Genomic DNA, 27,622 nt, shown 5'->3' on the forward strand with positions numbered 1-27,622 from the left:
AATTTCATTTTCTCTGTAGATTTAATAGCTCTCTTAATCTCAGAAAGATGCAATGAATGAAGAGTGTATTCAACCTTTAGGGACTATTAAAGAAATGTATACACAGTACTTCATGCAAAGGCAACTCCGTCTCCTGACAAAATATCACTATGCATAGTAGGAAAATAAGAGGAGAAATAATAATGTGGAAGACATAAATTTCTCTCAGAACTCCTCAAGAATCACATTTTGGCAAAGATTAAGCTGGTGTGCTGTTTGAGGGGCAGTTTATAAGATCCAATTCAAGAGGAGCAGGGTAAGCTCCTCCAGTGATGAGCACCTTCAGTTTTTAGGGTTCCCTCTTACTCCTTGTCCAAAAGTCCATGTAGTTCTGCAAATAAATGAGAGCACCCTGAACACACACCTTGGCTGCACCAGCTGAAAACAGTCATTAGATCACCTACATGTGGACAGAGGCTAACACAAAAACCTGATGAATCCGTCAGCTCCTTCACTTGCAGTGTGGAGCAAGTACAACAGAGGATTTGCATCAGAGGGCTTGGACATTTTTGCTTGTCAATAAGATTTCAGATCCAGAATAATAGAATCAGTTACCATCGAATAAACACACAACCAGAGAAATCAAAATCAAACTTCCTGAAAGAAAGTTGCTGAGGATGTAGAGAGGATGTGGATATGGGTAGAAAGAGATGGATCAGGGGAGATTTTTAAAGGGTTCCCTTGTAGGAAGCTGCATGCACAAGTTCAGAAAAAAAAAACATAAAAGCAAAGACCTTCTGCTTGATACTTGCTTTACCAGGGCAAAATAAAAAGCCTATGGGAATTGGCTTAAACTTCCTGGAGGTGGTAAACGCTCAATCAGAAGACCTGCTCCAGGGGGAACCTTTTGAGAAGCAGGAAGCATTGGCATGGCCATGTAAGACCCATGTGATCTGTACACTTAGACAGTGACATACTAATCTGGGCCCAGAAGAACAGACCACTAGTCAGGGCCAGGCTGGATGGGGCCCTGAGCAACTTTATCTAGTGAATGGCATCCCTGCCCATGGCAGAGTGGATGGAGCTAGATGATCATTAAGGTGCCTTCCAATGCAGACCATTCTGTGATTCTATGATTCCATGACGCTATCTATCATTATATTCCAAAGTAAACAAAGGGGGAAGAAAAGGAACTGAATACAAGTGGCTCAAAACTTATGCTTTTTGTTATTAGACATATTATATAAATAGATTGTAAATACTTTTTGGTAAAAGTGCTTAAGTATACTTTATTCTAACGTGCTGTGTGTTTTCTATTTTAATTTCATGCCTAAATCAATAGCTAATTATAATTTGACAAGAAAAAGCAATTGCAATGGATACGATCTACCTGCTCTGCTGTTAAATTGGAATGTGGTTGGCTGGCTTTACAGTGTTACCGCAATTTGTGTATATCATTTCCAGAATCAACGTAAGAATCAGGAAATAAATTTCTGACAAATGTTTTCAACACCATGCAGAATTGCCCCAAAAATCCTTTGTTTGTGGTTGATAGAAGAAGGAAGATTTTGATGTCTAATTGTTGACACACATTTGTCCAGGATTTAAACAGCTTCCATCTTGGGTTTATGACCAGATGCAAATTAGGGAAACTATCCCAGACCATAACCATTTAGACAATGATTATTAAAGCAATGTATCCTTGAAGAATCTGAAGTACAATTACCATCACAATTAACATCCATGTCCTCTAGGCCTATCATACAAACTCACATGCCCCCTCCCTCCACCAGATACACACATATGAGAGAGATTTTCTCCACCAACCTGCAAACTTGCTAGGAAATGGACAACTGGATATGTAAAAAATACTCTTCTTTGATTTTCATGCTCACCAGTCATTAAAGGGTTACTTTTCAGAGCAGCAAAAAAAAGAAGAGTTGGTTGACCAAACATTTTTTTTCTTATAAAGAAGTGTCAACCCTGAGCTTGTAATTAAGAAGTTAAAATCTGTGATTTATATATATTTATATATATAAAAATAGATGATCATACTAAGACTAAAAAAGTGAAAGAAATCTCCATGTCAGTACTATATATTTGTTTGATCTGAAATTTTGTAGAAGAAATCTTTGTGACACTGAAATTAACTGATATGAAAGATGTGGTTAGGTGTTTGATCCGGTTGCTGTTAGTCTATTAGAGAATTGCTGTCTTGGTAGGGTAATGGACATAGAACAAAAAGTTCTAATTGATGTCAGAACAGTAACAAAATAAAAAAGATTACATCACAAGAGATTATTTTCTGTCTGAACCCCTGAGGGGTCAAGAGCATTGTTTAACATTACCATCATGGCTGGTGAGCTCACAGTGGTGAGCTAAGTGGAAAACTGTGACAATTCTATAACATGGATAAATCCTAAAAGAAACTAGGTGAAATCGTGCTACTACTCATATTTTTACTGGGCATTAAGATTCAAATCCTAAGCAACTGTAACATGACATTCAGAAGCTAGTGGAGATACTACCATACTAAAAGATAAACTTATTTTTCAGCTTCTCTACCTTCATACCAATCTGATGTGGTTGGCAGATGGAGTGCAAGACATTCATTTCTGAGACATACTTTTTTAGTGTTGGGGAAAAAAATTCAGCCTTCCTCCCTTTAACAGTGATCATTCTGATGACCTGAATCATCCAATAAAAGTTCCTAAAGGAAACCTGGCTGTCAGTGAAGGACGGTTGCATTTTTTTGTTCCTTTCTTGTCTTTTTTTGTTTTGTTTTGTTTTGTTGATATTCTGTTGAAATGCAGCAGCCTTGAGTCAGGCTTGATTCAGAAAGAAAACTTTCTTGGTTTCTTCCCCTGTCTTTTTTTCTCACTGGGGAAAAACACATCCTGTAAGATCCTTTTTCCCTTTTGCAGCATAAAAGGAAATGAAGCTCAGAAAGTCTCCTATAATAAAGAATTGAGAAAGAATTCTCTCAAGAGTGGATATTGTCTTCAGAGATATCTGAAAAAAGCAGGAAGCAGTTCAGTCTGGCACCTGGTACTCTTTGGGAAAACTAAAATGGGAAGCAGGTTGCAATACTGCTGTCTTGTAGAAAACGGCAAGTGTTTGTGGCATGGTCCATTGTCCAAGAGTGTAAGAAAAGAAGAAAGTTGGCTGTTTCTGTAGCTAAAACACAGTTTCTCTGATGAGATCCAGGATTATCTCCACTGTCTCTGCAGTACGAGACTGAGGAAGATGATGAGCAATGTCTGCAGTGACCACCTGGGCTGTGTGGCTGAAGCCTCCACCTCCCTCCGGTCTGAGTCGACAGGCGGTGCTTCGGTGGTGATGAAATCAAACTCGGTGGGACAGATGTCATCTGTGCAGCCACTCCCACTGCCTGAGCCGCTGGTTTCGTCACCTGGCACCAAGGAGTGAGGGAAACAGCGTGAGTGCTATAGGTTACAGCTTTCATACCTTTTCTCCCTTCCACTTGGCACCCCAGTGGGGATGAACACACTGGGAATGAAGAAGTGTTGGTGGTGCTAAATTTCATTCAGTAAAGCTTCCAAATTAAACCCACTGTTACTTAATTAGGTGATTAAATGCTCTTCTGAAAAAGGATCAGACTGCTGGCATTATGGAAAGCCTTCAGTGTCTGGATGCATTAAACATGAAGATAAGGAAGAGAAGTAAAAGAAACAATTATATAACTGGAATTTCATGGAACAGAAAAAGACTTCTTATGTTGTGAGCAGCGCAGAGCACAAAGACCAGAGAAAGTCATTGCAACAGAGCCAATTTATAAATGTGTTCCAAAATTACAGTTATGTAATGACAGTTAATGGTTTCTTACTTGTATCCTGGAAGTTGACATCATTCCCATTGTATGCGTTCTTCAGTTTGTTCGTCATGACACGTAAGGCCATGATTTGTTGTCGAATGAAGGTGTCTGGCCTTGTGATGTCCACATCTACTTCTGGATTGTTGATCTGGTTGGTCAAGCCATCGTTCATAATCTCAGGCAAGTATCTATACAGCAGAATGAAAGATTAGCTTGAGACACAGTAATTCCAGAAATAAAACACTGTGCAGTAAATGATGTGCTAAGAAATTCAATGTGCAGTTCTTAAACAGATCCATTAAAACTGTTTTAAAAATATAGTTTTAAATTTTACTGACCCCAAAAGATCTCTTTAATAGCACAGCTGCATGGGAAGCAGAAAGGATTTAAGTTTTTCAACCTCCTAACTCTCCATATACTCCCCAGCAAGAGCAATGACTGTGTGAACTATGGAAAAGGTTCGCAAGCCAGCAGTAAGTCACCACATATTCACATCCTCTGCTGACATGAATGGCTGCACACTAAATTAAGCATCTAACAGTGCATTCTGCTGTTTTTATTTCTTTCTGCTTAAAATTTATGAAGTCCTTTGTTGTACATAGCATATTTGTTGTTCTGAGACAGTTTAGAAGCCTATCTTGAGGCTTTCCTAGTTTAAAAGAGCACGTAATTTTCTTCTCCAATTCTTCCTTGCATCTCTTTTTCAGACCACCATTGAACAACATCTCCAGCCTACATGACATCCAGGCCCACAAAAAGCATTATAATTTTACCAAACTCCAGAAACCTCTTTGATTTGGTCATTTTTCCTTTAAACCAGGTTATGCTTGCATGTATTTTGTGCCTAACATTTAAGGTATGGCATTTCCTATCCATCCACAAAGCTGAATCTTTTATTCAGACTCTTACCTTATAATTCCTTGATTATTGTATCATTCCTTTCTTTGACCTTGAGTAATGCAGTCTTAGGCTGCTCACTGGCAGCAAGCGTGCTTTTGCACATCTTTCCCCTACAAAAAGCAGCCCATGTCTCCAATCATCCTACAGTAAAAATCTCCATTACCCTTTGTTAAAGACGCTCTCTTTGTCCCCTGCTGCTCTTTGTCCTCGGGAAGCTCTCCTTGTAGGCATTTGCAAAGCTACATTTGTTCCTGCTTCAAATTTTTGTTAAAAATTATCTCTGCATTTTACAGCTGCCAGGCTGAAAAAGAGTTGAGATTATTTCTCTGTGCTGGCATGTTACACTGAGAAAATAGTGTATCACAGCTTCCCTCTTGTCTGTCCTTACCTACTATCTTTGTCTCATATTTAGGCTGCAAGGGATTTGGGGAAGATCTACCCTTTGTTTGCATTCTTTATAAGGATATGATCTATTTTGTAATTAGTTTGCACACCAGGCTGTCCTGCTGATGTTTTTGGGACTCCTTGTGCGGGTATGTGCTCAGACAATAAGTAACGATAGCACAGTCTAGCCTACTAATGACAAACTTTCAGGATGCCTGGTACCAAATATAGATTGGGAGTATTTCATGTCATTCTCACTTGTGCGTGCCAAATTCTCTACCAGCACTGAAATTTGGTGTTGACAGCATTGTTCATATTGGAAAAAGATGAATATTGGAAAAATAAATATCTCTGAAAAATAAATGTGAAAGAAAGGGAGATAAAAGGACTTTCTTTGCTGAAGTCATGGTGAAGGGAAAATAAACTCTGCATTGCTTCTGGAGGTTTACAAGACAACAGATTTGCTTTGCTGCACCAAGGAAGGGCTTAGTCTCAGCGTAATGGGTCCTTGTCTTGCAAGATGAGACTCATTTGCCAGCAGTGGCCTTTGAAGGCTTACATGAAAATAATTCTGGGGGTGTGTGGACATCTAAGAACCAAACATGCTTGCCAAAATACCCAGCCTCAAGCTGCATGTCCTGTTGTTTCACTAGTACCATGATGAGAAATAACATTGCTGTGGGGATCCCATCCAGACTCCTGCAGTCAGATTTACTATGGTGAGAACACAGAGCTACCTCCCCCAGAGTATGGAAGACTGCAGACCATGATGTTATGAATCACTGAAGACAGAATAGGAAATAATTCTGCAAAGCTGCCTAGAGGCAGTAGGATGGAGACCTTGGCAGGCAGGGATACTCTGGACTGCAAAGGAACAGCATCTCCATCTGTCACACGTCTCTACAAATGAAAGGGCTGCTGTAGATAAATTACTCAGCCTCGTAGTAAATCAGCGATTTCAAGGTGCAGTTGATTAAAAAAAGCAAGAATGTAAGAATTTAACTACTGGCTCAGAGGATGACTGTCTTGCTCCATATCCTGTCCATGACAATGGCCATAGCTGTTAGTGCTACAAGTGAACTGAAATTGCTAAATATTTGTGTGGATTGCTTTCCTTGTTTATGAAGGGTTAGCAGCTCTTTATTGCAAGCTGTCCATGAGAAGCTAAGGATAGTTCTGAAGGGCAGCTCACAGACTTTCTTTGACTGATTTCTGTTTGGTTTCATTTTGTCTTACCATCAATAAGAGAAGAGGAATATACTGACTTAAAGCAATTAGAAGTGCTTTGGTGTGTGCATTTCATGAAGGTTCTTATTTTGCACTGTGACTAGTGTGCATCTGATGCCCTTCTCAGAACCATCTAACTTTAAATGGGGCAGCCTGTTCAGTGATTTTGCCACCCTGCTTTATTTGCCTAGGATCTGTGATCCCCAAAGCATTCCTGGGAAGTGTACCTCACTTAGATGTGTAAGGGATATATACTTGATGTAGGTCACAAGAAAACCATGGCCTTAATGCTGCCTAAGAGTTAGCTGGATACTTAAATTCCCTTGGCATTTAGAACATAATACCAAAGAATTAGAAAGGCTGAAAATTAATCTTTAGGTTTACACACATCCCAAATCCTGCATGTTCAAATCCAAGTGTCTGCACATAAGCAGAGTCCCACTTTCACCAGACCTAGCCACCACCAGATCCAGTCACAGCTAGTCAGGAGTTTATTCATCAGTGGAGCAGGCACAGCTGTTAGAGTCCCATGTGCCTTTGGCCAAATGACTAGTTCATTATGTTTCATCTGCTGGGATTTCCTTGCATAAACATAGACAGCTGGTGCCATTTGAATGCTCTTAGTTATTCCTCCTCTTCTTGTCACTAGCTCTGAAAGGTGAGCTCTGAAAGGTGAGGCTTTCTGAATCATATCTGCTTGAGATAGGCTTGAGAGGGAGGTCCTGGACATCTGGGCCATCGAAAGTTATAGTGCATGTCTTTCTTTAGGCAGCTGAATTGGGTCTTGAATGCCTCTTTAGCCACAGGGTTGTAGGCTGTTTGGCTTCATGCTGCCACTCCAATAGGGTTTAAATATCCCATAGATATTCAAGGATCTAATTTCCCAGTTCCATTAAGGTGTCTTGACTACTTAGACCATCTTACATAGCAGTAGGTAAGTGTGTTCAGGCAGTTGAAAACTGCCTCTTTGAGTAGACTGACAGGATATTGGGGCTCTTTTCAGGTACCTTAACATTGATGCTTTTAAAAATGCTCAAGGAGTTTTAGCCCAGGCTCTGGTCCAGAGGGGAGGCACTGTCCTGTGTCACACTCATCCCAGGTGGCCTAGAGAGTCTCCAATGATACTACAACTACATGGGCAGCACACTGCTTATTGTCTCACCCCATATTTAAGTACCTGAATGTACATATTTGAATGCGTAGCTGGATTCTGCCCTCATTTTTGAACTAGTTCACCTGCTTCTTTGGGAGGGAGGAGGGGAAGAAATCAGAAAAGTTTGTATTGAATGAAATATCTTTGGATAGTTTTCCTTTCTTTAAAGGACTGATGCAGATATGAGTACATGCAGCCCAAGGTGTTCCATGAGTGACAGCCTTGGAGAGGCAGCCTGCCACCTGTTCTGACAAAAGCATCTTGATGTGTGTGGGTAGGGTTAAGTCACACTGAATAGGAAGTCATGTCCTGGGACCATGACTTGACAGAAGATTTGTTGCTGGCCGGGCAAAGTTGCTGAACACAGCTGCTTTTGCTGCAGTTCCATAAGTTGAGACACCCTCGTGAATTTTAAGCTTTGCTACTGCTTCTGCTCCCCTTAATGATCTATTTGTAGGCCTGGTCATTACAAGAACTGTACGTCCATTATAAATGAAGAGAAATGCCAACCTGAATCAGTGTCTGTTCTTTGCATCCTCCTAGCAAAGAGAAAAAAAAAAAGAGAAGCAAGCTTTCTTAGCCCTCTGAGTATAGAGAAGCTGAACAATATTGTTTGTTTCTGGTGCTTGTTCCTTGTTCAGCTATGTCAGGATTTTAGTGTAATTTATGTTGTTTTCTAAAATATTAATGCTTTCTGTTCCTCTTAGTCTTTCCACAGTTCTTGCTTGTCTCAGCAGACACAGCAAAGATGTCTTTTGGCACATAATAGCCAAGTACCACAAAGCCTATTTAAAACCACTTCTCTTTTCCCCCTCACTTCTTTTTTTTTTTTTTTTTTTTTTTTTTTTTTTTTTTTTTTTTAATTATCCATTAATGTTCCACGGTGTCTACTTCCTTTTCAAGTCTAAAAATGATGGATGAATCTTTCAGGTCATATATATAAAGCCTGTAGAGTTGACACCACCCACAGATTTAAAAAAAAAACAAACCCAAAACAAAAGGAGGAATCTTCTGATTTTTAAAAAGGATCTCTCTTAAAGGACAACATTCTCCACATTTTTGCTGGCACAGCAGCTGCTTACAGTATAACTGGGGCATGCCACCTAGGCAGTCCTGGAGTTATTCCAGGTGCACAGAATTGTAGGCAATAGAGTACAAAACACAGTGCAGGCTTACTCAGGCTGGGCTGGGTTTAGACAATCACATCTGGTCCAGAAAGATAAGTGCAGTGGAAAATTGGCTTCTTTGGCTAACTAGAACACCTCATCTGATTCTGTTTGCTCAGGAGGTAATCCCCATAGGATATTTTCCGTTTGTTTTTTTTTTCCTCCATCTTAGAGAAAAGCTTGAGGAGACACGAGGAGAGGGAGAAAATGCCTCACTGCCAGTTTGTTGGAAGATCCAAAAATAAACTAGAGCCATCAATTAAGAATAGGCACTTTTCACACTTACTGAGAAATGGTTTATTCCCACCCTCAGCAGTGGTGCTAAATGGTTTTCTGTGCCTACCTCCAGCTAAAGGACACTCAAATCATTGTCACTGCAAGCTTTGCTGGACAGCAGTGAGTAGTTTTCTCAGGGCAAAAACTGATCTGGATCCCACATGTGAGGCAGGAGAAGAAGATACTGTCAGGACAGCTGAGAATCTATCCTGTGTTTGCTTTGGTGACATACCTTGTAGTTTTGAGCTAGATACTGAAAATTACAGTGTTAATTTTTCCTTTAATTCATTACCTTTCTCTATGTTTTTGTGTTGTTTTATTTTTTTGCCTCATATATCATTCTATTTCTTCTTCTGTTTGGAGGAGTGAGAGGTTCCTTGTGGAAAGGAATGCAGGTCTCATTTATTCCATGGATTATAGATTTTCAGAGCTAAGACATATTAATAAATCTATAGCCCTGGTGAGCATGAACACAATCTCTCAGATGCTTTGGTTGGAATGAGCTGGCTGAATTGGTTGGAGCGGTTCAAGGTTATTCTCCTGAACATCAGAGGAATCCAGATTTGGTTGCTGTTCTTACTTCAGTAAAAGTCATATATTCAAGAACTAATACTTTGGACTTGGTTTAAGTCCGAAAGCCTGATTTTCTGTCATTCTTGGGAAAATTTCTTAACTCCTGAAGAATACCTGTTAGTGTAGATGCCATCAGCGATTGTTAAGAATTTAATTGCATGTAGGGAGGGAGGTAAATTTTCAAAGTTTGATCTTAATGTTGTTTTTTAGATTCTAAATAGCTTCCAGAAATCTGTCTCTGCACATCTGGCAGAAGATGTTAATTCTTTAAACATAAAATTACATTCATTTTCTTTCGTGAATACAAATATGATGGAGAGATCCTGCTGGGCATCTCTCTAAAAGGCACTTTGTCTGAAGTAGCTATTATTATTACCTTTAATATGGATTTTTCAAAAAAAGACATTCATCCATCTAATAAATATTTTCTCATTTCCTCAGCACTTGGTTTCTATGTGATGTGACCTGATTAAAACCGTTCTTCATACAGGATCAGCAGAGGGCCAAGTGCACCCTTCCAGAACACCAAATGGATGACTCTGTTACCCCATGATTACTTGTGAATTGGTGACCTTCAGCTGGTGACCTGGTGTCACTGTAAATTAATCATGGCAGCAAAGTGATATTTAGGGAGTGTAATAACCACAAATGACCTTGGTGTAATGCCTCTCTCAGGAGAAAGCCAAGCTCATTCTCTGTGATCTCAGGTTTGTAACTCTTTTCCCCTGTAAAAGCAGCATCAAAAGGTGATGTGTAAAGTGAAACATAAGGCATAATGTCTATCTGGCAATTTGAAGTTTCTAATTCTTTATTTCAAAACAGGATGTGATAAAAACCCCAGCAATAATTTCTTTTCTCAACGGTAGCCAACAGCATGTTGTCTTCTTACTTACAGTATTAATGTCTAGGAAAACAGGAGGTGGCTAAATTTCCCTTTATTTTCTATCACAGGTTTTTGTCATATTCTCTGGAATTCAACATGCAGCTCCTCATATAGCACAGGAGGTGCTTATGACAGCTGACACAGTGAACACAGATATCTATATCTATATCTATATCTATATCTATATATGAACACAGGCCAGATTTTGCTATGCTTGTTCTTGTGAGCTAGTATTTGATATCAGATACTAATCAGTCTGATCATGGAAACCTTTATTTTTTTAATGCTGCAGTAAAAGTCTTTGTCCAGCAGCCAAGAGGCAATTTTGCATTTAGAGCTAGTTATTTTCAATATTGTTTTTAATACTATTTCATATACAGCTGTGGCATTCTGTGGTGTTTCTCTGATTTATTACTATTGCCTCCACCTGAAGCATTTATTGAATTCTGTTACTAAGACTATGATGACATATTTCCTTTGTGAATGGATATTAAACAGAAAGTGGGCAGAGGAGCAGTGGCTGGACCTGCTGAAATCGTATCTTCAGGTGATATTTTGAAGCTGCCACTCTACGTGCAGTGAAATGTCTGTGTTCAATTACCAAGGAGATTATTAACAGAGGACTGCTCTTCTCTCTTCAGAACATTAATCTCAGAAGGCATCAGGAAAAAACCCAGGCTTCTCATAAGATAAATTCTGCAAAAGAAGGGTGAAAAACTGTGTGCATAAAATGTACCTCCTTAACTCCCAACAAATGTGGAAGCTGTGCCAAACCCTTCAGTGCAAGAGCAGAAGAGAGATGCCAAGTATTTGCCAGATGTGGTGCACACACTAGTGTTGGTCATGGAAACCAGGAGGAATAGATAGATATTAAGGGATTTGACTGCTCTTTTGTAGAAAGAGTAACATATATATCTTTAACTGATGCATGCATCCTGATGTGGCTCATGGCATTTACCTGGGATGCCTTGAAACTCTGTTTAACTACTGGCAGTGCACTGGGCTGGGTTCATGTCTTTTAAAGCTCAATAACAAGAAAGGATAAAATAGAGAAAGAGAAACCACACATTTTTATTTCTCTCTTCACACTGTTCTTTTATTATAAATCCTGTAATAGCCAGATGCTCCTCCTAGTATTTCTCTGAATCCCCAGGGCTTTCTCTGGATCTGGGACTTAGCAACAAAGCCGTGGCTCGTGCTTTTGGACAGATTTGTTCACATGCATTCAAAAGTGGATTCAAGGGGCTAGCAGTATCCCAAACATCCTCCTCCTCTTGTTGTAAAATGAATTCCTTTGAAAGGTATGTAGTAAGGCTAGGAAAAAATGGTGTGCTCCTTATCAAAATGATCAGATGATGAGATGTTGGGGTGGGTGCAATCCACATATGCATCTGTCCATCCATACATCCATGTAAAATGAGACTAAGCACATTTCTAAGGTTTTTTTCCTACATTGTCTTATTTTCACTGATTTTATATTTTACTGCTTGTCTCACTTATTTTTTTCAATGGTTTGTTTGTTTGATTGGTTGGTTGTTTTTTCTTTTTGGCTCATTTTTATATTCTGTCTTCATATATATCCTCAGGTAAAAGAAAAATAAAAATTCTAGTTCCTGAGTGCCAGAAATTGTCACTTCTCTTGAGATTCAGCTGTCACCAGACACTCAAAGCTCTCCACTCCTCATGTGTACCCAAAAGCACAGGATACTGCTGTGCACCTGAAACCAAGCCCCTGGCATGGTCCTTGAGCCAGTTTCTCCCCCTCTCAGCAGGGATAATCAGATCTTCTCCTCTGTCAGCTGATGAATCCACACTGGGACTTTTGGAGACACCTGCTCATCTGCTGGCTCCTGCTCTGCCACAGCCTGGGCCAAGTAAACTTCAAAATTAAAACTCACAGAAAACTCATCACAAACAAGGGCAGATGACCACAATTATCTCTGAAGAAGTAACATAAGGTCAGATCTTCTACACAAGATAAGTAGGAGTGCTATATTTATTCTCTGGTAGTTATTTTTCATTTTTTGCCCCCCCTTAGTAAATAGCTTTAAGCTTTGCCAGCCAATAGCAAGCAGAGTTGAAATTCCAATTTCTGTTTCATCCCAGTATGATATCCCGAGAGTGCAATTGCTTCACAAGCTGTCAGTCCTAACACTGGGATGCTAAATGGACCTAAAGAGCTCTTTCAAATCTCAGTATAAATTATCCTTCTGGAGCTGAACCAATGCACATTTTCTGCCTTCACATGCTGACACTCTGTGCACATTTACTCTGACTCACACTCTGCCTTTAATGGCACTTTGACAATAAGTAATCTTGGCTACAAGCTGCATGTGGACAATGACTTGTTCTCCAATTTCTGTTTCACCCTCAGAACGAGTTTTGTGAAATACCCTCAGTTTCATGATTGCTTCAGGCCAGATGGGGTTTTGGACAGGGTAGGGTGGAGAGGGGTCCACCTCACCTCGCCTTGGTGTGGCCATTCCAGCAGTCCTCCTCGACTGACGGACCGGCTGTCACCCGCTCGTCCTTGCAGATTGTATAGGGCAGTGTTGACCAGAACTTTTTAGAGAGCTTTAACTTTTCTTTAATGTCTGTTACCTGATTAAGAGACAAGGAGAGGGAAATCAGATTACAAAACATCAGCCATACTAATTATAATGTTAAACAATACATTGTTTAAATTTGTAATGGTGATGATGGTGAAGCATAAAAAAGCTTAAAGGTGCTAAAACTTAATTTCCTGTGTTTAAAAGCAAGACACCCAGCATTTGAGTTTAGAACATACAAACAATCAAAGTCACCTTTTTCCATGGGCAAGACATTAATAAAAGCATGTTGCATCTTGTGCTTCCTAGTCTCGATTTGTCTAAGGTTTTCTAAATATACACCTTTTCAAGAATTAATATGCCTCACAGTCTGCGGAATGTGAATTCAGTTAAACAGTGTACGTCAGATAAACCTGCCAGCTTGGTCGTGTCTTAGAAAAATATTATGTAGACAGCTACTTGTACAGGTTCTAAAAAAAATGGTGCAGTGCTGAGCTGATGTTGAACTGATTTGAGATACAGGGGCTGAATACACTGCAGTACATTTGGATCTCAGTTACAGTGAGAAGTCATGCAGAGACTACATTCATTTTTGTTATTATGTGTAGATAAATATCTGTAGCTGAATACAGAATCCACATGCAAGAAATGTTGGGACAGTATTGAAACAGTTTCTTTACCTTATAAATTCTTTGAACAATAATTTAATTTGGCATAAATCAGGTGGCAAACAGGAACAAACTGATATTACAGCATCAACTAATAAATAAATGCTCCAACTAAAGTTTTATCAGTTCTTGTTTTGTGTATGGTAGACTAGAGTGGAGAAATCTACAAGAATAGATAGAAAGACAACAAAGGACAGACTACAAAGGATGAATGCTGCCACTGTTGTTCTTATGGAAACAGATGCATTTCACATTAAGTTGTAATAGGATTTAGGGGAGCTTGTTGAATAGCTTTTAAAGGAAATCGCTAAGCTTTGTTCTTTAAAAAACCAAGAAATAAAAGCTCTCCATTCCTCCATTCAGTTTTGAGATTGTCTTTTAGGTTGTTGAGGTACAATATTGTACTCAGCTATTTATCTCTTTTATCTTTTTTTCTCAGGATGTGATAGCTCTCCTCGCAAATGGCCTATACAGCTTTGCCATGCTTAAACTCTGTGGAATGTCACTTTATAAGCCAGGAGAGAGAAATAGCTGAGGTTGTTATTTCAGAAGCACTGTTTGAATTTTCATCCACAAGAAATAAGTAGGGCAGTATTTTTCTGTATGTGTTGTTGACAGTGTTTCTTGCCATGATAGACACCTTATAAATCTCCTCCACACCCTTTGCCAAGCTCTAGCTGCTTTGTTTTCACATGAGATACTAGTGGCATTTGCAAGCCTTTAAAGTCTCAATAGGGGAGCCCTGTCAAACCAAAAAATAAAATCCAGTTTACAGGCTGTGAGCAAGGCTTTGGCAGAAGTGGAGATAGTCTCAGGATGCCTGCCCTTTCTCATGTCTTTGGTCCATGGGACCAGGGTTTCTGGGGAGACAGCAATCCCTCTTCTTCCCTTTCTGCCCATGCTGAGAGTAAAAACCCCAAGGTCTCTACTGGGAGAGAGACCTCTCCTACAGCTAACCAGCACAAGTTACTCAGTTAAACTGCCCTTTGTTCATAGTGTGTAAATTCCTCCTAGGACACAGTGAGAATAGAGAAGTTCTCTAGAAAGTGTAAGGAAGAGAGATTATATGGTGGAGGACCCAGTAATGTAAGTTTGGTGAACATGAAAGTCAAAGGAATAGATTTTCTTATTATTGCTTGTGCCTGGATAACTATTTACACACGTAATCTGATTGATATTGGTGGTGAGTAATAAGCTTTCAGAGCAATACCTTCATTGCTTGCTGGAAGTTATGTAAAGCTATTCAGAACTCAGATACTTAGAGTTACATTCAGATTTTGCCCATATTCAAATTAGAGCTGGTGCTCTAGGACTTGCAGACTTCTGTTTTCAACAAGTGATTCAACACCTATTGGAAAGGGATTTTCCCCTCAGTCTTTCTAAGGGCTGTAATTTGGAGTACAAGCCTTTTATTTTTATAGAAGCCAGTAAAAGAATGGAGAGAGATTCTCACAGCTCGCATGCTGCACGTGCTCTCCAGATACTCCCTGAAAATAAAAATGGGGACTCCCATTCCCCAGTCTCTTCTGAAGATATTAAATGGTGTCTGCATTCTCTACATTAGATAACAAATCATTAAATTTCCTAATTTATTTAAATAAGATTATTTATTTATTTATTTATTTAACTAATTTATTGAAATAAAATTTATTTTAAAAAGAATCTTTTTAAAAATTTGTGTCAGGGAAGTACATCTGATAAAGTAAGATGGCTTTATTTTACTAAGGGTCGTTGGTAAATGGCAACTAATTAAATCTCAGAGGCATCCTCCTGAGGTGTTATTCCCATTTTAGAGCCCTGGGGGAAGCAGACATTTGCATGACTCACAAAAGGCAGCAATAGTAAAAATGACTACAGTTTAGGGAAAGGTTACCATTTACTCGAGATGCCTTTGATTCAGGTGCATTATAAATTTTTCATGTTCTTCAGGTATTTCCCTTCACAGCTATCTCCCACCTCACACCTTCCTATTGCATTATTTCACCATGGAGCTTTATACAACTTGTGTGGACTCAGTCTCTGAAGTCTTGCCCTTTCCTGCTGTCTGACCAGAGCTTTGTTAACCCTCAGTTTTTAGCACTGGAGTTTACATGTCTGTCTAACTGGTTCCTCGAACCTCATCCTGAAACTTTCTGGAAGTGCAGTGTGGCGTCTGATGATGGCTTTGCTAAAGGAATTCTGAGCACTGATTGATTCACCTCCTCTTTTAGGGAGTAGCCTGATGGCCACTTTTGTGATATGAATGTTTGGGCAGGCAATGACTTTGGAGTACTTTTAATGTAACTTTAAATGTAGAATAGAATTAGGAGATATAATGCCTGCCATGACATGTTAAACTTTTGCTTGTGGATTTCAGAGGCTTCTGTTCTGGCATCTTGTCAAGCATGACCACAGAAATTCTCTTATTTGTCCCCATGGTTACACGTGTTCCTCTGTACATTGCTTTAATTGCCACCAGCATTTAAAAACTCTGTAACAGATGTACACACCCTTGAAGTGAGACAAAACCCACTAAGGACTCAGTTACATTGCTTGCTTGTGATTTATGAAGTCAGACTACTGTATTCCCTAGTGACCTGTGGCCTTGTAAATGATTCCTTGGTATTTCCTATTCTTTGAATTAAAGATTAACTTTCAAGCTTGGTTAGGCTTCTGTGGAAACATTTAAATATGAGACATATGCAGTTTTGATATTTTACATATTTGCCTTCCACTTGCTGTAGCAGAGATTTATAGGGATTAAGATGGCTGGATATCTTTGGCTGTAGCTAGCCTGATTTTCCCTAGTTGTCGTCCTGACATGGCCTTGATATTATATTGAAACACCCTTTTTTCAGCTACTTTGAAGGTATGAAACTTGTTCTGAATCAAAATACTTTCTCCTAAGAAAAAAAGACACAGCAAGAACCATGCAAAGAGTTAAATTTCTAATCTATCAGGGGCATTAAAAAATGGATATTAATATAGCCTTTTCTTGATCTATAACTGCTAACAGAAGAAAGGCATTACTGTGTAAGTGAGAAAAGTTAAATATTTGCATAATTTGCAAAGAGAAACTCATATCCAGAGTTATAGGAATGGTATAGCTACACACCCTACATTGGGAAATTTTGTATTTTTGCCACTGGCTTCTCTTGCAACCAAGTCAGTCACATATGTCATGCAATTCCTCAGCAGAACTTGGAAGGGTAACCCTGAGCTCAGTTCCAGGCCTACCAGCACAGGCTCAGTTATAAGATAAATAAATAAAGCTGACCCACGTTTCTGTCTTAATTCACCTTGCATGCCAAAGTCTTGAAGCGAGTTAAAGCAAGCCCATCACTTAAGTAAGAATCAGACCCTAGAATTCCTTGCTTTATTTCAGGACATTTGGATACAATGAGAATTCAAAGTAAGTTTTGAATATACTATGTAAAAATAAAAGTGTGCTGAATACCAGTTTCATAAGGCATGAAAGACTGCAGACAGACCCTTGCTCGTGGAGCAGGTAGACAATTGCCAATGGAATCACTTTGGCTTAATTTCCTATGGAAGAATGCTTCTTTGACAGTGTTATAAACTGGGCTCAGAAGCAATTGGGGACAAAAAGCAAATTTTAAATGTGGAGTCCCTAAACAGTTTTTTTTAAATGAGTAATTTTTTAGTAAATTGCTTTTTTTTTCTTTTCATCCTGCTCTGCCAAATCCTCTCAAGACCATTTCATATTGCTTCCAGATTTATCATCCCCACCTATAATTCCTACTTTCAAAGATAAAAGACTATCAGAATATGCTAAAATTGTGTTCAAAGATGGTGAAACAGCACAAAACTGACATAGGTTCAATGCAATAAATGAAATCAAATAATATGGAATATTTATGCTAAGAAGAAATGTTTCCCATTAACCTCTCTTTCTTCTACCTGATGTTTTTGAATTTCATTTTTTTCTTGTTTGTTCTGCAATTTGGAAACTTTTTGCTTTTGAAGTGAAAGCAGAATATTCAGCTTGCCTTTTTGTCAACACCTTCTCCTTGTGGATGCTCAGAGATGTCTTGATGCAGAGTCCATTGAGAATTAATTCTTTATGACCTGGAAAAATGTACAAATGTTTCTGGCTGTTCACTGGAAGTGGCTTCTCTGGGGTACCAGGGTGCAACCCCAGATGCTGTACTGTGGGTTGTATGTGGCAGCAAAGACATTTGGCAGATGTTTCAAGTGGCTGCTTGTGATGGGGTGCTGTAATTTCAGGGACTTCAGGCCGTGTATGTAAAGTGTATCCTGCCAGTGTGTTGCACTGACAGAACAGCTAAAGACAGCGAGTGGAAAGAGGTCTGACATTTTGCCTCAGAGAACGGACATGAGAACAGCCATCACGAGTCATGTTCGTATCTGTGTGGTTTCTTTAGTCACAGACTCCTTTCCTTTGCCCTTTCATTCACAAGCAACATTTAACTAATGCCACTTCATCATTCTACATTATTTTCCAGTGAAAAACCAGGCAGGTTTTTTGTTTGCCTGCTGCTTGCTTTGCCCTAGAAGTGTCTAAGACACACAGCCATGCACTCAGCACCCTTGTAGTCTTTATTAAAAATAATTTAGTCCTTGTATAATGGTGGGCAGCTGGATAATGGATTTGTGGATATGATCCTTGAGTACCTGAGCTGCATGTGGAATTGTGAGAGGCATGCCCTTCATCATGGGCATGGCCAGATAGGAGGAACAAACAGTTCACCACCATCTGATTTGTGTTCTGCCGTACCAGCAGAAAACTGCGCCAGACTTTCATACATCGATTTATGTCCATTAGGGATTTCATCTGAAAGCATTCTAAGACTAACAACCAACAATTTGTTTAAAAGGACTAGGTTAGCAAGCACATATTATATACTGTTTCTAACTAAGTTGTTATGTTTATATGTCTGCTACACGTGTGTGTCACAGAGCAAGAATCATGTCACAAACAGCTTAGTATAGGACAGCTGGGTATTTTAATTGACACACAGTTTTCCTTGTAAAATGGGCTTAATGAAAAGCAGTTAACTAAGTTTTAGGGGCTGTCCCCTAAGAAAGATGTGTCTCCTGTGTGTCGTTTGTTACTTCTCTTATCTTCATATAGATATCTCGGAGGCACTAGGCATTTATGAATAAGTGACTGAACTGTCTCATCCAGTTATTTAGCTTAAGAGGTTCTCTCTTAGAAGTTTCTTTAAAGGCACCTTCATTTCTCCACTGATTAGATGTAGGGAGCTTAGGCACACATTTTTGTTTAGAATGGCTCATTAGGTGCCCAAAATTTCAATGCACTCTAGGTACCTCAGTGAGGGTGACTTGCTTTGATTATAAAACAAATGAGGCACAACTTTATCTGCTCTACATGGAAATTTTTCTTCCCATACATTTTACATTTCCACACTTTCTCACAAAATAAATTTAAATGCCAAGCAGTTGCCAAAGCACCATGCCCTTGCCGGCGGATTATTTTCAGCTGTTTAAAAAGTGAAGTGTGTGCCATTTGAGCATGGTGTTGCCCCAGCTGCCAGGAGCTCCCTGGATTTGGGGGCCCCTCGAGATGGCAGTGTTGCTCAGTCTTTACTCTGCTGCCAGCCCCCCTCAGCACACCCGCTGTGTTTCCCAGAGAACAAGACCGTAGATTGTGCTGCTGAATATAAAACTGACAACCCTGTTATTTTAAACTCGAAAGTGACAGGCTGTTATTTTAATGAGGTCTGCCAGTGCCAAGGTTAACCAAAGCTTTATTTTCCCTACAAAACATTAAGGCTGCGGTTCTAAAAAGGGGGCTGTGAAATTTTATGGTTATTGATACTTTCTCAGGGCAGAGAAGTTCTGAGAATTTCACCCAGGTCTTGCTCAACAAATGCTTTTTGGTTTTCCACCTTTTTTTTTTATTTATTTTTTTTCCCTGGCTTTGTGATTTTAAATGGTCTGGAGCTTTACCAGTAACTGCCTGCTCATGTTTCTGAATCTGCAGAAAAGCAGATGACAGCTCTTCTAATCAGGAACTAATGCAGAATCCCAGTTATAAAGTACAAATGAGTACCTGGGTAGTTTGTGAAATAAAAAAAAAATGAGCCAAGTGACTTTACAAAGCAAGACTTTTCTCATCAGAGTATTTTAAAGTAAAATTAAAGAATTTTTTGCTGTCATTGTCTCTGAGAGCTATCACCTCTTTGACAAGAAAAAGTTAAGGCCTTTAATAACAGTAAAGAATGGCTATTAACCTTACCTAAATTCTCAGAATAACACATATATAAGTTCAAAGAGCTAGGGTGCATTCAGCTTCCACACTAATACTCCTACACTTAAGTATCTACATTCACATCACAGTCCTCAGAAACCCAACACTGGCTTACTTAAGTTTCGAGTGCCATTTGAGACACCTGTAGTGATCTGGGAAAGTCTTGTAATTTGTGATTTATATGTGACCTCCCAGGGTGCTGTCTTGGATGACCTACTTGAATTGTGTTTCATTGAGCTTTGACCTGAAACAGGCATTTTGAAACAATCCAGGTTGCCTAGTGCATGTTTTGCAGGAAAATAATTTGTGGGTCTGCATGAGGGCTGACGTGACCTTGCAGAAGGATCCTTGCCATCTGTGGCCCAGAAATGCTGGTGTCACATCCCATGTTTGCTGCCTCCAGGGGCAGGTGCCATTCCTCCTGTAGGGACTAGACAGCCACTACTCAGAGCTGACACCCTTGTGCCCCAAAGGAGTACAAGCAAAGCAGGATCTGCCTTTGGCATTACTCCCTTTCTGTGGCTTTACCCTCACCTGGAGATCTTACCTTCAGCAGCCTCCACAGCCCTTTTGCTTACAGGCAAGTAGAGCCTGACATAAAACTCCTCCCACATTCAACATTCATTTTGGCTGGGGAGAGACGAAGGGCTGAAGTCTGTCCAATGGTGGAGCAACCTGGCCAAAATGTCCTTTCCATAAATATGTCCTCCCTTCCATAAATGTATCCATTTAAACTCTACACTTTGACCTCCAGTAAATAAAAACTTTGCTTTTAGAAGGTAGAAGGTACAGAAACATCAGTGCCCTTGAAATGGAAATCTGTATGACCTGAAGCAGCTTCCCCCTTCCCTGCAATACCTAGCTAGGAGCAGTGCTAAAAAGCTGGTCTATAAATCTGGTTCAAGCAAATCCAAAGCACTCGGAGGAATCAGCTTTTTATTGCAGATAAGTATAAAAGTAGCAACAGAAATATGTTGGAATCTTAAAGATAAAATGCCAGAGGCTTTTCTGTGGCAAGGCTAAGCTGTTAAGCACTGATTCTTTCTGAACAGTCCTTCATCTCTCCAAGCAAAAAATGTTAATAGCTAACGTAAACAATTACTAGTAGAGTCTTTCAAGCTTACATAGACTTTCCTTTGTCCTGGAAATGTTCATCTGGTACCCGTAGTGAACTGCCTGTTTCTTCTCTTAAACTCAAGGATTTAAAAGGACCTGCATGTTTTACAGCAGAAAAATAGCTGAAGCCTCCCAAGAGCATGAGAAGTGTATGGTTTCAAAGGGCAGCAAGAGCCAGGATATGTCCTTTCATAACAGAGCAAGGATAATTGTACTTCATACTTGAAGTAGCCTTACATTTAACTTCACTTCTTCTAGTAGTTACTTCTTGACATAGCTCCTTTGCTTTCCAAACTGGAAAAGTTCTCAGTGGACTCTCAATGATTCAAAGCCAAACTTTTCAGGCCCTCTTATCCCAGGGGATCCCCAGGTCCCACAGACTCAGCCCAAGGGAGAGCAGTTGCAGAGAGCAAGAAATTACAACGGTAGAGTGCTCTTCTCCACATCATAATCTAGATTAATAATGTTCCCATTATAAATATTCTGTGGGAACACCCCAAACTTGCAGCTGTACCACGCAAACTCCTGCTTGTTCTAACATCGCAATTTATTCCATCCAAAATTAATGCCTGCTAGATTTCCCTCCACTAATGCTTCTGGCTGCAAATCATTCTCTTCTGGAGCTGGAGCTTGGTTTCAATGGCCTAGTTGTTTTCCTTCTGGATTACTTCAATCCAAATACATACAAATCCGCATTTGTGGTGAATATATACAGTCAGTAAAAAAAAAAAAAAGTCATAGAGGCTCTGTGACATTGCATATGTTCATTGTAGTGATGTGTAGTTTTGGGGTTTTTTTTTTGCCAGATTTTCTTTCCAGACTCTTCAAGGAAGATGCGACAATTTAGTTTTCAGAGTTGTTTTGGAGATGAGAAGTTATCAACAAATTGGTGTTAAATCACATGGAAATATAAATTGTTAAAACATCTAAGTTCTAAGTGAAAATCACAAAATATTGATACTGAAAAAGGTAATGTTTTCAGAGACACAAAGTTACATAAAAAGACATTTCTGGCAGGGTGAGTAGGCTCTGCAGGGAAAATGCTTATCAGGAAAATAATCGGAGTCAGAGAGTGTCAATCTGCTATGTCAATATACTAATGGCTTTCATTGCCTTCTCACTAAGCAGGGTAGCTGAGGTGGAGCTGCACTCTCTTGTCCTTTCACTATAGGGTTAGGTGCCCCAATTACTGGATCCTCACAGAACCACTGTGCACAGCTTCCTCAGGGTGCCAGGGACTCAGGCAGATGCAGACAGGAGTTGTAGAGGTTGGGCATGGGTCCAGCTACTGCAGGTGTTTAAGAATCACTCTAAAAGAGGGGTGAAATTTAAGTCCAGATTGAAGTATAGCAAAGTAGTGGGGTGTTCTCATAAGATTTTATCATAAAGCAGCAAAAATCTAATGCGACTAATCGATTCCCTGTTTTTTGCCATGGCTGGGTGGAAAGTCATGAATTTAGATATTCTTTCAAAATTGGTGCTCAATCTAATCCTGAATCAGGAAATGGGCCTCTTCTTTGGTTCTCTCAGAAGCAGATGTGTGTATGTGGAGTCCTCAGTCTGAGCCCTGTGACTTGGTGAGCAGTATGAATTCAAGGTGCACAGCTCACCTCTGCCATAAACTCAATACACTGCAAAACGATTTGTGAAATCTAATCTGGACAATTTAAAGAGCAAACACTGATGGATAAGAATGAGCACAGTTTCCAGCACTTGGGGCATACTGTGTGAATTTGAATGAGCTCTCTCTCATAAAGAGTTTTTATTCCAAATAGAAAAATGAAGAGAAGAAAGGAATACCCCATATAGATGAAAAATAATCATATACCAAGTGAATTACCGGAAATCAGAGAGTCATTGGTTAAGCAAAACATTCCCCTACATTTCTAGTACCTTCCTTAGAATGAAAACTCTATTTTCCCTTCTTGAATACTGCATCAGGCAAAAAGTCTCCTCACTTGCCCAAACATATCTACCTAACAGTAGTGATAATATAGCACAATTCAAACTATATTTAAAGCAATCAGGTAAGCACAGGATGCAACTAGGCTTGGTGTTACAGCTTGAGTATTTGTTGTGGCTCTTGGGCAGGCTTTGCAGCTTGCCATCCATCTCCCTGCCACCACAGGCATGCTGCTGGCATCTGGGAACTCTATGCCACCATACTGCTGAGGGGGACAGACCACCTTCTGGATGCTGCCATGGAAAGAGGCCCTGAGTCAAGAAGAAGGTGTGTATGTAAATTTGTAAACTTGATTTTGTCTCTCTCTCTCTTTTTTTTTTTTTTTTTTTTTTTTTTTTTTTTTTTTTTTTTTTCCACTTCTTTATTTTTCTCCAGAGGTACTGACCTTCTTTCTGTGTTTGCACTTTCCCCTTCCCTTTGCACTAATGCAAGAGACCCTGGAATCACCAAGGCTGTACGGGAAGGACAGGATGCGTGGTTCTGCCAGGACAAGGATACTGTCACTGGGATATTTCCAAATACAAATGGAATATGGGAATGCATCTGTTCTGCATCTTCTGCTGTGGGCTGTTAGGGCAGGGTGGGTGGTAAAAGAAAAGCTACAAGACTCAAAGCAATCAATTTGCAATGGGTCACCTCACAAAGAACAGTAAAATATTTTTGTCTCATTCTTCCCTCGAAGCCCGGGCAATCCTGCCTGCTCTTCACAGCTGTCTCTGAGAACAAACAGGTACAGCCTCTGAGCTGCAGAGCTGCCTGTAGCTGGCAGGCAGCCTCCTGCCAGTTACCCCTCTTGATGGAAGCAAGTAGTTGGACAGAAGATCGATGCTTGCTCCTTGCATGCAGGAGCTTAAAAGCAGCCCAGCTCCTGTGCCAGCCCCCTCATTGTGGAGGCAGCTGTGCACTAGTTATTTGTTTGGCTTTTTTTTTTTCAAAGTGCCTACCCCACCTTTGTCTGCTGATGCTTTTCAGCCACACCAGGTATTTGGTGATCACAGGTTGTACTCCCATGGTCAGGAGTCTATCATAAAAATAATGGTATTATAAAAGTAATGAGCCCTGCAGTTTATTTGCCTCCAAAATCTAGAAGCCCTGAAATTCATGTTTCAGGGGATTTAGTAATAGTCACAAAAACTGGAAAATTTGATTTGTTTTAAAATAAAAGTGGAGAATGCAGATTTTAAGAAAAGCAGTTTCAGAAGATTGAGAGTGAAGAATCTAGAAAATTTGCAGTTTTGTCTATGAAAATATCCCCAGAGTTCTTGACAGTGTAGAAAAAAAACTCAAAATGGAAAAAAAAGAATATGCAGCCTCACAAAGGGTAGTGTCATAAAGGAGCTAAAGATAATAATAGAAACATCCACATTTTCTGTCTATTTTAGTTATTTTCCAGTCAGGAGCTCTTCAGCAGACAGAAGAGATTACTCTCACTGAGTCAAAGCTACCATTGATACTGAATGCATAAAATATAGGCCACTGCCTGAAGAATATTTTCAAGATCCCATAAGGATCCTGAGCTTCACAAACTCTTTCATTTCTTATCCTCTTAATTGGAGTATTTCAAGAGTGTCATTTGAAAAGCTGAGATTTGGTGACTTGGAGTAGAAAAGAATCAGGAAGGTAGTGGAATGATGTAGAGGGATCCTAGTTACCCCCTGTAGGAATTGGTACAAGTATGTGAGGAAAGACCAAACCCTGCCATCTCTGAACTACCTGTGAGAGTAGAGACACAAGCTTGACAGAAAAGAAATAAGTTTTATGGCAATGGAGAGGGAAAATTTCCCTTCTAAAATATTTTCCTCCAAGGGGCTCAGAGCAGTTTGAGAAGTTAAAGTATAAGGAAAAATTATGAGGATTCAGCTGAAGTAAAAACTCACTTAATTGTGCATCAAATCATTCAGCAGCGTTATATTATTAAATGTTATAATTTATAACACATTTTTGAGTCACTGCAAATTTATTTCAGTACTTCCTTGAAAATTCCCTGGCAGTAATTTATGCAGGCCAAAGTCATATTCTGTCAAATGTGTCTCAGGCTATCATATATCATCTGTCCATCAAAGCCAATAACAGTAGACACAGGGAATTTGAAATAAAAGATAAAAAAAACCCAACAGAGGAACAGAAATATTTTATAATGAATAAGATAACTGCTGGGGTAAAAAAGAAAACAAACAGATGAAAATAGGTTTCAGACAGAGTGCTCCACCACTATTCACTGCTCTACATCTTTGCATACAAGAACAGCAGTTCTTAGAGAGGGCCTGGTGTTTGTGGAGGAAAGGGAGCAAATGTACAATTGCTCTCAAATGTACAAATGCTCAGAGAGGAGTGGCTTGAAAAATTTAAAATCCCTGTAGAAAGAAACAGCCCAGCACCAGTTTTTCTTTATTTAATTGCTATGTACAATGACATAAAGAACATGAAGCAAATGCGGTGTTCAGGGAAAAAAAAAAAAAGGGAAATTATACTTATTAGCATGCCTTTTATTCTGCACTGTTAACATCTTGCTGTTGTGTAAAAAGATTGCCACAAGGAAGAACAAGAAGCAGGAGAAGTACAGAATTCTAATTGAGCTTTTCATGCTAATCAAAATACCAAGATGATTGTTCATTCATTTGGCATTTCTGCTTTCCCTGAGTCAGCACTCTGAACGGCAACATCCTTCTGTGATATTTCTGAGCAATGGCCTGACCTATGGGTCATTTGCCAGCAGAGCAAACTGTTGTTGACTACCTTCCCCTAAATATCAAGCAAGCAGTTTCATTCTCTCTGGTTCACAACTTGAGCCACAAATGAGCACATATAAGGAAGACAAGTTATTCAGCAGCTATGGGAAGAGGTGCTGAGGTTCAAATTTTTTTTTTGTCACAGTGGTAATAATTTGCATTGGAATATAATGAAAAATTCATTACTTTTTATTTTACTGGTTTTTTTTTTTCCCTTTTATTTTTCAATTTTATCTCTATCTCATTTTCTTCTTCCTTTGTGCAGCACAGTATCTCTTTCTTCTGCTGTCTCAGTTGACTCTGTCTGTCCTGTATGGTGGGGGAAACCAGGAGGTTGTGGTCTGGTAACCAGCTCCCAGGGTTGTGATAGCTCTAGCTTTGGTCTGTGAACACCTGAGGGGAAACATGAGTGAACCCTTGCAGGCGTGCAGAGATGGGAGGTTCCTTAAGAAACTCTTCCTTGGCACCTCACACTATAAGCCTGACAGTGTGAGCATAGCTAAAGGGCAGGAAATTTGTTGGGTCAAAGCATGTAGGGCTGTGCAATGTAGACATGGGCTTTTTTTGGGCTATTTTGCCAAGCATATCCATTTTTCAGGACCAGTAGATCATTCCATATGTGTACATAGGCATATAGTCCCCTATTCTTATGTGCTACTTCATGCCAAAATCATCTAAGTCAGATACTACAGGAAAAACTGTAATTACATCCAGTCTTTATACCCTGATTTCCTTTCCCAGAAACCAGGAATTACAAAAGTTTTGGGAGGTATGTACTTAAGTCTTGACAGTCTGGAGCTGGTGCCAAACCAGAGGTATACCCTTAGTCAGAGCATCCACAGCAGATGGATACCGTCATTTAGCCTTTTCCTGTGAAGTCTGTGTGAGGAAACTCACTTTTTGGTATGTCAAGTCAGCATGCAAGAGGTTAAAGAATATTAAAAAAAGTTTCAAGAAACTTTCCCTAGAAACTAAAGTTGCCTGTAGTCATAGAGCAGATGTACATCTTTGGAGCAGCTATAAATCCTTTGAGTACCCTAATAAATACACTGCACATTCATTGGAACAATGTGCCCCATGGATTTAAACTGCATCTTACCACTTTTTCCTGAAAATAATTATCACACCTATTAGAGGCTATATTTGGGATTTTTACCCTTATACATATATCTGCTTTCCTCTCTCTAGACAGATATTCTGCCATGAAAGATGTGTGCATTTGCAGCCTGATTTTCTCCCCAAAGAACAGAGATAACCCTATGACTATACACTGGGGCACTGCTTACAGTTAAATCAAGGTGCCCTTGAATATGGCTGGAAGCTACAGGCACTGAAAATCCTACTTTTAAACTCTTTCAGGAGCAACACAAACCTTAGCGCACAAAATACATTTTCTAAGTGTCTCTTTTCATATCAATCCATTGGATGATCATGCTGTAATCATGAAAAAAGTAGTTGAACAAGAATTTCAGAGCAGAGTAATCTTGGTGATATTTCTGTTAACCGCTTTTCCAAAACAGTGTGTTGGTCACAGTTGCTACTTTGAAATGACTTTCTCAGAAACATCTCCACTAGAAAAAAAATGCTAAATGAAAGCTCTATACTTTAATATTTTTTAAAGACTTGACAAGCTAGATTCAGTGATGCTGCCTGGGTTGTATTCAGATTCTTGGGACAGTTTGTAGATTATTTAATTTTTCCTTCTGAATCATACAACAGCCAGGTATCTGTGCTAGGATCTTTATTTTTCTCTGAAATTCAAAAGGAAGTAGAAAACATTAAGTAGAAAACATTACAAAAAACCCAGAAAAAAACAGATTGAACAATGTCCCATAAGGATAGCACAGATTTATGAAAAATCCACAGATTATTCTTACCAAAAAAGATAAACAAGATGTTATAATAATAGGAATGGGTCAAACAATGCACAGGGCCAGCTTAAGTGAGCCCAGAAGGCAAACTGTAAATAAATTCAATTACAGAAAG

The 27,622-nt window shown here is 39.4% G+C and overlaps 1 protein-coding gene across 1 annotated transcript in view; it reads right to left on the reverse strand.

Moving 5' to 3' along the window:
- Nucleotides 1–3,176: 3,176 nt before the first annotated feature.
- The window catches only part of GPC6 (glypican 6), a 728,411-nt gene continuing 703,965 nt past the window's right edge, over nucleotides 3,177–27,622 (reverse strand). The window contains exons 8-10 of the mRNA XM_083855634.1: nucleotides 12,841–12,977; nucleotides 3,827–4,002; nucleotides 3,177–3,391 (exon numbers count right to left, since the gene is read on the reverse strand). Of these exons, the coding sequence (XP_083711760.1) occupies nucleotides 3,189–3,391; nucleotides 3,827–4,002; nucleotides 12,841–12,977 (516 nt within the window). The 3' untranslated portion in view covers nucleotides 3,177–3,188. The remainder of the gene's footprint in view (nucleotides 3,392–3,826; nucleotides 4,003–12,840; nucleotides 12,978–27,622) is intronic.

The sequence above is a fragment of the Zosterops lateralis genome (genome assembly GCF_965231275.1).
Source record: "Zosterops lateralis genome assembly, chromosome: 2".
Taxonomy (NCBI): domain Eukaryota; kingdom Metazoa; phylum Chordata; class Aves; order Passeriformes; family Zosteropidae; genus Zosterops; species Zosterops lateralis.